Source organism: Apaloderma vittatum, unplaced genomic scaffold (genome assembly GCF_000703405.1).
Source record: "Apaloderma vittatum isolate BGI_N311 unplaced genomic scaffold, ASM70340v1 scaffold7763, whole genome shotgun sequence".
NCBI lineage: Eukaryota > Metazoa > Chordata > Aves > Trogoniformes > Trogonidae > Apaloderma > Apaloderma vittatum.
The window spans coordinates 1-13,895 of NW_009707450.1; the positions used below are offsets into that span (position 1 = coordinate 1).

General features: G+C 37.3%; 2 protein-coding genes across 2 annotated transcripts in view; both read left to right on the forward strand.

The window, feature by feature from the left end:
* Positions 1-4,593: 4,593 nt before the first annotated feature.
* TTPA (tocopherol (alpha) transfer protein) lies at positions 4,594-11,191 on the forward strand (the record flags this gene model as incomplete). Its single annotated transcript, XM_009866198.1, has 4 exons — positions 4,594-4,747; positions 6,391-6,584; positions 8,920-9,030; positions 11,012-11,191. Coding segments are annotated over 4 exons (639 nt in total), but the record flags the coding sequence as incomplete, so codon positions are not given.
* Positions 11,192-13,540: 2,349 nt separating this feature from the next.
* GGH (gamma-glutamyl hydrolase (conjugase, folylpolygammaglutamyl hydrolase)) overlaps positions 13,541-13,895 on the forward strand; it is a 15,084-nt gene continuing 14,729 nt past the window's right edge. Inside the window, exon 1 of the mRNA XM_009866199.1 lies at positions 13,541-13,688. Coding sequence (XP_009864501.1) covers positions 13,541-13,688 — 148 coding nt within the window. The remainder of the gene's footprint in view (positions 13,689-13,895) is intronic.

Genomic DNA, 13,895 nt, shown 5'->3' on the forward strand with positions numbered 1-13,895 from the left:
TTACTTGAAATAGATTGTGCTCCAGGGAAAAGAATGAAAATCTTTAAATTCAGTAAAAATGCAAGATTGAAATGCTATGCCAAAAGATGTTTTCATAACATACCACTGAGACTTTTGTAAGCATCATTTTCATGGCACTCAAAACTGTCTAAATATCTGGGAGGTTTTTAGGAATTCTGGTTGATACAAAGGTATGTAGCCTGACTTCGTCTTTGCTCTGCATTTGATCTGTGGAAGAATCAAGACTTCCTAGTGTGTTGTACTGCAAATAATGTGCATAGAGTAATTTTGCTGTACAAAAAGCGTTGTTTTCCATAGTGTCAGACATACTGCTGAGTCTCAGGCATTATCTCTAAGTATATTCCCATCATTGAAATATAAATACTAGTTTAAATCAGTTACTTGGCTGCTTTTCTTACATCAGTACAGAGAGATTCCTCAAAGTATGGAAGAGCCCCTGTTAGGCTCTCTGGGCTGCCTGTTGAGGAAAGACATATCAGTCAGCCAGTCTTCCCTTTGTGATAAGCCCAATGTCTGGATTTATGCTTGTGCCAGTCTTCTCCCAGCTAGCAGAGAGGTAATGCATGTGGAATTCAGAAAATTTTGTGTCCTTAAACATACTTTAGATTCTTTATTTATACCGTATGTTAAAATCTGTATGCACAAAGCTGTGTGCTTACATGTGTACATGTATATGTTTATATGTTAAACTTTGAGCCGTCAGTTTCTCCTCCAAAGATTACCAGTAGAAAACATTTTTTCCTAAACATCATGTGAGTTGGTATAACTGCCAACATAGTAGAGGACTAATTCTGTCTAGCATCTTCGTTAATATGAATAGTTACTGATCATAAAAAAATAATTTATGTATACAAATACACTGGTTGCTGTAACAAGCACATCGCTTTCTAGTTCTTTTAATTCCAAGTACTAAGTTCACTTTGTTTTGCAGCACATGAATCTTGTATTAATCAGTAACTTTGTAATTTCTGATGTTCAGAAACCTGGAACTATTCCTGACAGACGTCAGCTAAAAAACCCTCTTAATGCTTAATTCCAAAGAATGGAATTTTTCATCCAGCTTTCCCCATTTATTTATCCCTATTTTAAGATTCTGAGTGAATGTTAAGTAGGTTATTCAGTTTGCAAACACAGATAATTACACATTGAGATGTTTTCCTTGTTTTATAACTACATGAGCTATTTTTTATACTAGTTAATGGATGCTCGTTTTTCCTGCTATTAGGTTGCTTCATCTTTTATATCCAGACTGATTGTTATATGTAATAATTATGTATTTCCTTGCTGTCTTTACTAAAAAAAACCACCAAAACATATCTTTAAAATATTTCATATGAATTTCTGTGTTCAAACAATGTTAAACTATAAGTAAATATTAAACAATATTTAATGTTAAACTGTAAGTAGATTTTTAATTACTTTCTATGTGTAAGAATTATTCTTGTAAGTAGTGTGTGACTTGAATATGTCCAGCTGCTAAGAAAAAGATTGTTTACGTAAGTAAAAATTTACTAGCTGTAGGTAGGTGTTGTGGAAAATTACGCAATGCTAACCTTTACTTCAGCTCTAAATCGTTTCAGGTAATTAGATTAGATTTTAAAAATCTGAAAACTCTTCAGCACTTCATGGCTTTCTGACCACAGGAAGTATATTTGGAGTTATCTGTCTAAAAGATGTACCACTTGCCCACTTCATGGAAGGTGTCTAAACTATTCCAACCATATATTTAATCCTTAATGGATTTCCAGTAGGTAAATTATGTCTCCAGTAAGGATCCCAAGTGTGTCACAAGCTGCAAACACCATTCCCTTTCTCCCAAGGTCCAGAACTTAAATCCTGATTGTTTCCAATATAGGAAATACAAATATTCACGAAAATTACAAACTAACTGTACTGACAAGATACGATTATTTAGGGTATTCAAGGAATATACAATTTTTATTCTCATCTTGGCTTTGGCAGAGAGTTATTGAAAGAGATGTTTAAAATATCAATGTAATTGTTAAGTAGATTTTAGAGGAAAAAGAAGGAAAGACAAAGCCACAGATGTCTGCAGAGTTGTTTTGAAGGTGTTCTTGTATTCTGCTTCTGTTTAAGTGTTTGTATTCAAAAGGCCAAGGATATGTTGACAGTGCTGTCTGGTTGGCACAAAGTGGCTGGGATTGCTCAAGCAGTGCCCTTTGTAGAGAGTCAAGCACGAACAGAGTAAGATAATGGGAGTACCTCATCAGGCCTGGCTTTGCAATCAGAGTGCGTTTCTGTTCCAGAAATTAACTCAGTTTCCCTACTCTCTCCTCCCCGCCCCCGCCAAATCTTTTTTCCTTGTTTGTTTTTAAGTTAGCCTAGACTAGAACTGATTTAATGCAGTCAAAAGGGTTCTAGTAAAATTCTTGTAATGATTAAGTGTTTCTTTCTATGGTGTATGATTTCGGATGAGGCTTTTATCAACTTTCCAATTGCCAAATGAAATGGGATTCTAGCATGGCAGATGAACTTTTTCATTTTTGTACTTAAATATATATTTGTATATGCTATTTCCAGGAGGATGTAGATAATTTCTGATCAGTATATGTTCTGTTTGTAAGTAAATTCTATTTACAAACAGTAGTGTCTTATAAATAGTTTCCTTGTGAGAATTTGTTTGAGAGACCTTCAAAAGAAAGACCCTCATCTGAGCAGAAGAGCCTTAAGCTGAAGAAAAAGTATATTTTGTGTAAAATGATATAAGAAACTTGAACATAGAGGGAAGGATGAGAAATAAGACTAATTATCTAATAAAAGCATGCTGTGAGGTACAGGATGGTGAGACTGGGGTCTCCCTCTAAGATTCTGTATGTAAGAGTCTGTGATGTTCCAAGGGATAAATTCAATATCCACCGAGGTTCCCTCTGACCATTCTTTCAAAATGATGAAGAAAATGATACTTGCATAGATATAAAAGTTTTGTAAGTTATTCAAGGTTATGCTTTATTAATTTCAGCTGACAGCTCTTTTACCTTTAATGTTTCTGTTGTGAAATAGGGAGTAATTGAGAAATGAATAAATGAATACAAATTAACAGAAATTAAAGACTGTTGGTTGATGCTTTCACTGTGGTGAACACACAATTTGTTAAACTGTGCTGATGATCAGATTGGGTTTTGCTGTTTGGTAAAATATGGTAACAATGTGAAAGGCTAGCTTGTGCATTCAACCTGTAAGATTTAAACCTACGCTGTAGTTGTGAAATGAGGTACTGGAAAATTCTGATTCTCTCATCTCCTTTGAAGGCCTTGGGTTAGAAGTCTAAACTGTAGCTGTTTAGGCAATTATAATACAAAAGGGAGCTATCCCACTACCCTCCAAATTCAGTGCTAGAGAACTTAGCATGGGTGATAAAGGAGAGGCAGAATTTAGTTGAAGAATTGAGAGGAAGGTTTCTAGAAGATGGTCTTCCATAGCTTCCCACTTACCTATGCAAAATATCTTAAATAAATTTTAGTTGCAGGACATGGCAATTAATTTTCTCCACCATCACTTAATTAATATTAAAGGTGAAACAGTAATTAGACTTAGAAAGAGGAACTACTGCATCACCAACTTAATTTTTCATGATCCATCTCTAAGATGACCTTTCACAGTGTCACCTGTAGTTCCTCTACATGGACATTACCTCAGAAAGGAATAGCTATAAGTGACTCTCCCTTAGAGTGAGGCCATGACCTTTCAACACGCGGCTCATCCCGTGCCTTAGACATCGTGGTTCATGATGCTGCCTCCCAGCCTTGGAAACCAGGATGATCACATCCCCAATAACAGACAGGATCTCTGATTTAACAAAATGAGTTCTTGTTGTTTCCACTCTGGGGGAGGGAAGTTGTCTAATGGGTAATGGACCCAGTCACTACATTGTTAGATTCTGCCATTTCAGAAGCGTAGGAGAGACTTTGAAAATGTTCTTTGGATATGCTGATGATAATACCTGTTCCAAATAGTAAACTAGAATTATCAGTGACTGTGTATACAAAATAGGCTCATAGTTTGTGCAAGGGGAGGGGGTGAGTGGGTGAAAGAGCATGTTCCTTTGTCAAATTTTGCACGTATAAATGAAAAAAATCCAGAATGAGCCTGAGGTAGTATCAAACTGAATAACCCTAAAGGTAACCTGAATAGGAGGAGTCTTAGAATCATAGAATGGTTTGGGTTGAAAGGGACCTTAAAGATCATTTAGTACCAACTCCCCTGCCATGGGCAAGGACACCTTCCAGTAGACCAGATTACTCAAGAAAATTGGATTTTAGATGTATTTTACATAGAAACTACAGGCTTTTTCTACAACTTCCAATTTTCTGACACAAAATGACAATCACAGTCCATTAACAATTTAATAGGGTTCTAAACTCATCATAACAACTCACTCCCTTGTTCAGTCCAGTATAGCAACCTTCTGCTTCTAGGACTGTTTTGATTAAAATATACAATGAAATATAATGAATTAAAACTGACTGTGATCACATGTTGGAAATGTATTTTCAGTTGTGCTCTTCATACAATACCTGATGCTTATCCAATATCCACATTTATTTTTTCTAGTTGTTGAAGAATTACCAGAAGTGGAGAATTGAATGCCCAGAAATAAGTGCAGATTTACAACCATCTTCTGTTCTTGGTCTTTTGCATGCTGGCTATCATGGAGTCCTGAGATCAAGGGACCCATATGGAAGCAAAGTTTTAATATACAGAATTGGTGAGTAGCAAAATTATTTGGACCTGTTTTCACACCTGGCTCTGGCACTGGTGGTTTTTGTTTTGTTTTGTGGGGTTTTTTGTTTGCTTTGTTTTTGTTCTGTATTTTTTTTAATTATCACAATTTCAGCAGCGAAACAGAAGTATTTAATGTGTACACCACCAGGGCTTGATAAGATAATATCAGAATGTCTTACTAGAAAGGTGACATATTTATGGTCCCTGTTAGAAATACCTTTACATTAACATAAAGGTGAGTTTACTGAGCTGTAACAGATACATAGAATCACAGAATCATAGAATGGCCTAGGCTGGAAGGGACCTTAGAGATCATCTAGTCCAACCTCCCTGTCATGGGCAGGATCGCCTCTCAACTAGATCAGGCTACTCAAGGCTCTGTCCAACTTGGCCTTGAACACCTCCAGGGAGGGGGCAGCCACAACATCTCTGGGCAATTTATTCCAAAGTCTTGCCGCCCTCATACTGAAGAATTTCTTCCTAAGGTCCAAGCTAAATCTATTCTCCTTCAACTTAAACCCATTTCCCCTTGTCCTATCAGTGGACACTCTTGTAAAAAGTCCCTCCCCAGCCTTCCTGTAGGTTCCCTTCAGGTATTGGAAGGCAGCTATTAGGTCCCCCCGAAGTCTTCACATCATTTGACTTATACACTGGTATTGCTAAAGCTGTACAATCCTTTATGAAGAACGTAATTTTTTTTAAATGGAATTCTTGTCTGCATCAAAAGAAGTCTTAAAGGCCTAAAACTTTTAAGAATACGTGGTTATTTGGGTCTGACTGTCCCAGCAATTACTTTTTTCCATGGAAATTTTCAAAGCCATGTGCTAAGGCTGTGGTACTGGTGCAGATGCAGCACAGAGTGGGGAGAACAGAAAGAATGGTGTACACCTAGTCATATACCAATGGTCAGTTTTAGATGTGGATGTGAAGTTCTCTAGGTTTTCACTGTTTAAATGTAGCCAAAGACCCCTATCTAACAACACTCTGGAAATCTTTGTTTTGTTTTAGGCACTCCCAAAACTGTTTTAAAGAAAGACACAGTTAAATGATCAGGTTACAAATTTTTTTGTGTGTGTGCTTGTTCTGGGTAGAGACATTATTTTTGCCAACTTTCAAAGAATTGTTTATCAGCTGGTCTAGTAGAAAGTTGTGTTCTCTGAAGGTTTCTTCTAAGGTTAAGGCTCATCCCATGCAATTCTTTGCTCAGACCTCAGAAAAACAAGTGAGATTCACCAAATCTTGGCAGAATTACTGTACTGAAGAAAAAATACATGAACTGATTGGATTGCTGATCTGTAGTTTCTGCTAGTGTGACTGCTACTGAATGAAGCTGTTCTTGTCAAAACACTGATTGGAGGCCATGGCCAGAGGTGGAACATACTACCTGAGGTGGTGCCTACAAACATCTACCATTAGGTGATACAATCTACAAAAAGAATGTAAAAGATAAGTGACAGAGCAGGCACACAAAATAACTTCTGTGATAGCAAATCAATTTATTTCAGGAACTTTGATATTGCTAGTTACTTCTTCTTCCCGAGAAGCACATTAGAAGCAGTAGCAGGGAAAAGTACGGGTGTATGTGATACTCTTGTGGTAATGGAGTGTAATCTATTTACTTTCCAGGACAATGGGACCCCAGGTTCTTTACAGCATATGATGTGTTTCGTGTAAGCCTCATCACATCTGAACTCATTGTAAACGAGATAGAGACTCAGCGGAATGGAGTCAAGGCTATCTTTGATCTTCAAGGGTGGCGATTTGCTCATGCGTTTCAGATCAGTCCAGCAGTGGCCAAGAAAATTGCTTCTGTTCTCACAGTAAGTATGGCACGCTGCTTTGTGCTGCTTCGTTGCTATCACTCCCAGTTTTACCTCTGTTCTAAGCTATAGGAAGTTTTCCATCCTTAGGCCGTCTTAGAGTCTATCCAGCTTAAAAGAATAAAACCTTAAATCCATTAAAAGTCATAGGCTGTGCTTGATTTAAGGTATGTTCTTGTAACCAGTAAAAGCCCTTTAACCTGTGATATTTTATATGAATTCCACTGACCCGTTACAACACAGGAATACCATGAGTGCAAGAGCAGATGAAGCCCAGTTTTGTAAGGATCAGTGTTCAATATTTCATCTTCTCCCTTCCATTATGTTGTGCATTAACTCAACATTCAAAGTTGTTTGTTTTTTTTTCCCTGAGACTCAGAGAAGATGAAAAATAGGATGTGTAAATAGTAAAGAGCAAAACAGTACTAACTTATTACCAGTGTGGGTGATACTACGTCATCTTCTATCTGCTACCAACAGAAAGTATAATGTTTATGTTCTGTTTGCTTTTTGCCCCCTAACATGAGCATTATTTTGTGCAAGTCACTACTACCTCACCTCTTATTTTTCACAAAAGTTATAGGGACTTTGCTTTCTTCAGGAGTTGTTCCTTTCTCTCCAATTTAGTTGAATTTTGCCAATGGATTTGAGAGAAGAAAAAATTAAAAAGGAACGAAAGAAAAAAAAGAAGGGGATAGAGAACTGACAGGGAAGATACAGTGTAGTACTATAATGCTATTTTCCTTCAGATTTTAGGTTGAAAGTCAGTAATAATAAAACTGTTAGCCTGTGAATTGGAAATGAGCCAGGGAGATTATCTCCTGCTCTGATTTGGTAAGGTTCATATCTGAGGTTCAATCAAACCTTAGTCATTGAACTACTATTACCAGAATTTCACGTATTCTTCCTTTTTGGTATCTACTGTAAAACTCAAGTGAAACCAGTAGGTATTCCCATCTTTTCACATGCAGAATAAGAACTCTTGATGTTCATACAGTCCTGGCCCAGATCTCATGAGAACAGGACTTGTGAGAGTATTTCAGTCAATTCCTGAGGTAGTAAACAAGTTGCTAGGGATTTTTTTAACCTTGAAATATAGCAGAAAGGTAGAATAGGATTTGCAATTACATCTAAAGGTTTCAGTCCATTATCGTGAACTAGGAAATTCTGTAATGTGATGTTTCTATCTTGACCTATTTCAGATTTGATGAATGTTTTTCAAGCTTTTAAATGTTTATTATAGCTGTTGGGGAAAAAAGAAAAATCATGTGTTTCCAGTGTTTTTTTCTAAGAGAAATAAGTTCAATTATTTTTTTTCCAGATTCCTTTCATCACTTTAACTGGGTTCATATATTTCACCCAGAGACTGTCTTAGTGTTGTTCAATATGCTTTTAAGTGAAAATTAAGGAACCTTATTTTCAACCCTACGATTTCCTTAAGAAATGTGTGGAGTTGGCAGTCTTTTTTATCCAGAGAAAAGCACGTGAAATAATGTGAGAACAGCTACTGTACTAGTGGGGAGAAATATTTGTAGGAAGTACTGATTTTATATGGAGAAAACCTCTGGTTGCAGAAGCAGTATCAGGTGGGATATGAATGGAAACTATACTTTCCCCATTGCATAATGCTGTCTTTGACACTGCTGTATTGTCTTTTAACTTTCAAATGCCTGGGACTTCTAAATGAGTATTGAATGCAACTAGAAATAGTTTATGTTACAAAGGCTGTAAAGCAGATACAATTTTTATTTTAATTATGACAGTAATCTTGTAAAGATGAACTTCTGGCTTGGGCAAATTCCCAGTAATTTCAAAGCTTGTCTCTAAAATATAAATATAATTTAATTAACTAACTTAAATTTAGTGGCTTCACTGGTTTATATTTATCTATATTTACATATTATCCTTCAGGCTGTGAATTGCCAATGAAAGCACATGGCTAGATAGCTTTTTTGTAAATTAGCAGCATAATCTCTTCTAAGAAATCTTAGCTCTGAGGAAAGGCTGAGCACAACCTTTTTGTACATTACTATGTGCAATTTGGTGAGGGCTTTCCTGTTTGTTTTTTGTTTGTTTGCTTGTTTGGGTTTTTTTAATACTCAGCCTTTCCTCATACTGATTTTTTTTTCCTTCTAGTGGGAAAAACAAGATGTGATTTTTCCTAAGTGGTGTTGGGGCAGTGTAAATCAAAAACACTCCAAAGTGCAGGCATTGGCAAGGTCAGGGGGAATACTCTAACCTATGAACTAGATTGTTTTCACAGACTTGTCCTTAACAGTAGAATCTTTCAATAATATTTTCTTTTTCTTACATTGTTCTTCATGTACGTTGACAGGATTCTTTTCCACTAAAAGTTCGAGGTATCCACTTGATTAATGAGCCTTTATTCTTCCACCCGGTCTTCGCTCTAATTAAGCCTTTTCTCACTGAAAAAATAAAGGAACGGGTGAGTGCACGCAAATATTTATTTCTGCCACAAAACCCTTACATGACAATTTGTAGCACTGCTCTTTGGATCTGATACTCCTTAGCATTGGAAAACATAAATCATTTTTGTGTGTTAGTGCCGTGCAGGTCTCCAAAATCTAATTGTAAAGCATTTTCAGTTATCAACAACATGAGAGTTGCACCTGGTTGCAACCACTCTAAAGATAAAACTCACTGTGACACAGAGAGGTTAAAAAGTTTACTTCAGGTCACACAGCAGTTTTTCTGCAGAACTAGGAAGAAACAGGTCCTGGCAACACTCTGCCTCTAAATGACAGGGAGAAATTGGCACTGAACAGCGATGTTATGCTTCAGGTTTTACAGAATAGAAGAAAACATGGTTCTGAAAGACCTGCGGAGTCATTTACACATCAAACATAGGTCAGACTGAAGTTCAAAGCTTCTTTCCAAAAAGCTTCTTTGTTGTTTTAAATGGTTTTGCAGTTTTAAGTCTGAAAATACTGTTTGTATTTGGATGCGAAATCATGCCAAGAATTCTGGTTTATTGTAGCATAGGAAGAATATTGGAGGTTTCAGCTGGCACAAAAGGAAGTACTGTGAAGTGTTAACAAGCAGGACTTAGGTACAAAACAAGCAGCCCTACCTATTGTTATTCTCATTCTGAAGCTTCCTTGTCTCAGCACATGGATTTTCTGCATTTGCAGTAGCCACTGCATTCCAGGACAGTACATCTAGATTTTTCTGGTCCCTGTTAGTTGTTATTTGCTAGTCCCCATTTTGTAGCATATGTGTTTTGTTGAAAGAGAGTCAAGATTGTTTCTGCCAGCCTTATGTGGTCCCTCACTCTCACAAGATGATTAAAAAAGTATATTCCAGCAGCCTGATGCCACGCCTTGTGCCATGCCCTACTCTCACATTGATACCTATGAAAAAAGCCTCTGTCACCTGATCTATCTCAGAATATTTTGGGCTAGAACTCAAAAAGCAGAAAAGAGGGCAGATGGGCAGTAAAGGCCTAAAGGAAAACAAACCAGTTCATGGCATGGAACAGAGACAGATTGGTTTGTCTTGTGGCTGAGAGTTAAAGGTATGATCTGAAAAAAACCCGTTAAGGGCCAGTTACCAATACCTTCATAGGAATTATGACTATTCACTTATTATCTTGCTTTGTAATGAGGAAGTGTTAGATAAAAGGCAGCCTGTTGAGTGCGTATTCTTGTAGTCATTGTGTAATAATAATTGCAGAAAATTCCTGTCAAGTGTTACTAAGGGACCTATAAAAGTGCCTGACCAAAAGTAATGAACAAGGTTTCAAAATAGCTACAATAAAGCAAGAAGAGAAGAACAAAACTACAGTATTACAAGGGCTAAAGTGGAGGAGTAGTCCAGGATCTAATTTCAGTTGGAACTGAAACGTAAGGACTGAGATAGAGATACTTTCGAATATCCTCCTTGGCATGTGTCTGAACCTAGTTACATACTGCATAATGTTGTTTATAAATACATGTCGCAGGACCAGATAGTAATGGCCAGGAGCCAAACACTGGTTTTGTTTGTTTGTTTTAATTGGAAATGACTGAAAAGCAAGTACACGATACCTATCATGTCAAGACTAAGTCGCAGTCTTCCTATGGTTTAGCCGACTTCAGCTGTTTGGACATAGCGTCACTAAACCAGTCTGGAGAAGGTGTGTAGTTACCTTTAGCTCCTGTGCTTGCAGCTGCATAAAATGCAGTTTTTAAATTGTAGTCCATGCTTCATTAAGCTGCAGATAGTGAGCAGGACAGAGTCTGAGCAGCCATGGGGAAACTCACATGGTCCTTCCTTCTTCATTTAAGGAGCTCATTATGAGTAAGTATGCTTGTTTTGTCAAACCAGGCTGGTGGATTCAGCTCATGCACTGAATTTCTTTTCTGCCTCTTTTCACTCAGTAGTCTGCTATTCATACCCAAGTAAATGCTTTTCATGTTCTGTTTTAGGTGTACATGCATGGAAATAACTACATGCAGAGTCTGACTGAGCACTTTCCAGTCAGCATTCTCCCACAAGAATACGGTGGGGAGGAAGTCTCCATTGAGGAACTGGCCAAGGAATGGACTGACTTTATAATGGCATCTGCAGATTATCTTAAGAGCATTTCTCTGGTTGCCCAGGAATAACTTTATTATAGTATTATATTAATTCTTGAACACTAGAAGTGGAAATCAGTTTAATATGGAATATTTCATGTAAACTTGGAATTATTGCAAATGAGACCAGTATGTCTTTGCAGGGCACTGAGTATTATATTGACTGCACTTTTATGCTTACTGGAGTCTAGCACTACGTATATCTGAAGAGATTAACGAATTCTACCTATTTGCAATACTGTTTGTAATTGATTACCTTGTATGCCAAAAAAGCTGAATAGTGCCTTGGATATCAGAGATTTATACTGCTTCTGTTAAGTCTTTGGAGACAGCTCATCTTTAATAATGCAGTCCAGAACCTCATGCTTAGCTCTTGTATCTTGACTTGTCAAGATAACAGGATACATAAAAGAACGGGATGTGACTGGAGTAGACTAGTTTCTTGTGGAAGTATGACTAATTTACAAGGAGCGAAAAGAGAATGCTTTTTGGATCGGTTCTCAGGGAAAAACACTGTTTCATTAGTTTGTGTCAATTTGAGAATTAGTAATAGTGAGACATTTGTTTTAATCGTGTGCTGCTTGCACAGCTTCTCTCTTTCTGCTAATTAACACAGTAATCTTCCAGTTTTATAAAGGAAGACAGAGAAAACACCATGTACTTATTCTTCAAAAGGCAGTATGAATCAGAAGGAGAAAATGGTACAAGAGTCAAAATAACCTTGAAAATTCTGATTTTCTTTCTTCAGAGAGATTCTGTCTATGGACAGGCTATAAGCGACTCAGATTATGGTCATCTTTTAATTCCTACTGTAGAGCACTACAGAGATTGAGCTCTTAGCTGTTTGCAGTATTTGTTTCGGAAGGTGAACGAGATGATCCTTTGCGGATCTGAACTTTAGAAATACCTGTTGTGTGGTTTAAGGGTACTTGTAAGTCACTTTGGACCTCACTGTGGGAGATGCTGCTAGGTTATCTTATTTTCAGAAAAGTAATTGGCATCTTCCAGTCTGTGTCTTCTTATGGGCACTAGAAGAAATTGTTAAATTTCTGTTGAGCCCAATTTATTTCTATAGGGGTAATGCAAAAAACTTTCTATACTTACCAAAAATAGATATTTTTTAAGGGATGTTATTCAGGTATAGACACTGCATGTGTAAAGGCTATCACTCACCTTACATAGCAGTATCATCCTGCAATTCCTAGTATTTAATAATTTAAAACATTTTACTTTTCATTCAGCTTTTTGTTAAAATTTCTGTTAGTACACCAGTTTAGCTAGAGTTCATTTACCAAATTTTTAAACTCTGTTTTGTAATAAGCTAGGGGGTCTTTGCATAACTACTATATATTTAAGCATTCCACATGAATCTTCATATAAATGAATCCATAACAGATGCTCTGTTTCTCAGGTAGCTCAAAACGCTAACTTCAGTTATTACAGAATCTTTGGGATGTTCTATTAATAAATGCTTAGGGGAGAGAAATGAGACTATGCTATTAAATCAGAAATGTCTTATTTTAAATTATCATTAATGCTGCATTAGTGCAAAGCTGTTGCAAGATATTCTTTATAACCGAGAGGTACATCTGTGAAAGGCCCATAGAGTACTTGTTGGTTGTAGTTTCCTTCTGCTGTGGTGAGGTTAATGCCAGATACAAAATTCTTTCAAAACCGACAAAGACATTTTAGAATATTTATTTCTTCCAATTCCCTAATTTCCTGAAGTGCATTCTTCATTCTTCTCTTTCAGGGTACCTTTGATAGGGAACCTAAATTTAAAGAAACACTTTTCAGATACTTTTTATATATTCATGTGTTTCATATATGTTTTTCTCAGTTTCAACTATTTTATGATATAAAAGCTCCTTAGGAGGAGTTCAGTGAAGTGCTAATTCTTCTTTATAAGAAAATAAGCTAAGTAGTCAGGTATCTGGCAATTCAAGCGTGTAACTCAAGTTCCAAATCATCTACCAACTGGAGAACGGAAGCTATTGTCTTCATTTTACGTTCCTTCAATTTTAATCCTTGAATGTAAACCACACAAGGGAATGAAACATGTTTCAGTGAACAGAAAAATTTAAACTTTTTCTCTGAAACCAGCCTCTATTCATTGCCGTTTTATGTAGCAGAGGCGTCATTTGGACTACGCCAGCTCTATGAAGTCCTAAATGTCTTCAGAAATATCCTGAGCCTCTTGTTAAATGGTAACGTGTTTGCATAACACAACAGTTAGAGCACTGAGCGCAGCTATTTTTTGCAAACAGTTAATTATGTGTTAATGTTTACCTGTTACTACGCGACGTGGGAGCTCTACGTAAGGGACAGTTGCAGTTGCTGCTAATAACAAGGACGCAAGATAATTAGGATATTTGCGTAATGAGGGGCAGGGGTGTCGGTGTGACGCAGAGGCAACAAAAGAAAGGTAGAAATCTCGGAGTGCATTATCGTGCCGGGAGCGCCTCGGGAGAAGGGTTGCCGTTCAGTGATTATGCAAGCGGAATTTACCACTGTCTGTACGCACAACGTAATGCACGGTGGTTTTTACTTTTTTCACACGTTAACACTGTTATATTAATAAACCTTTCTTAACTGAACCCGTCTCTTGCCGTTTGTCTGGGGCAAGCGCGACCGAGGCCGCCTGCTCCCGCTTCAGAGCCGCCTCCGCCGCCGGAACTACATTTCCCATCGTGCCCTGCGGCGGCGGGCTGTGCGTGACGTAGGGGCGGCGGGG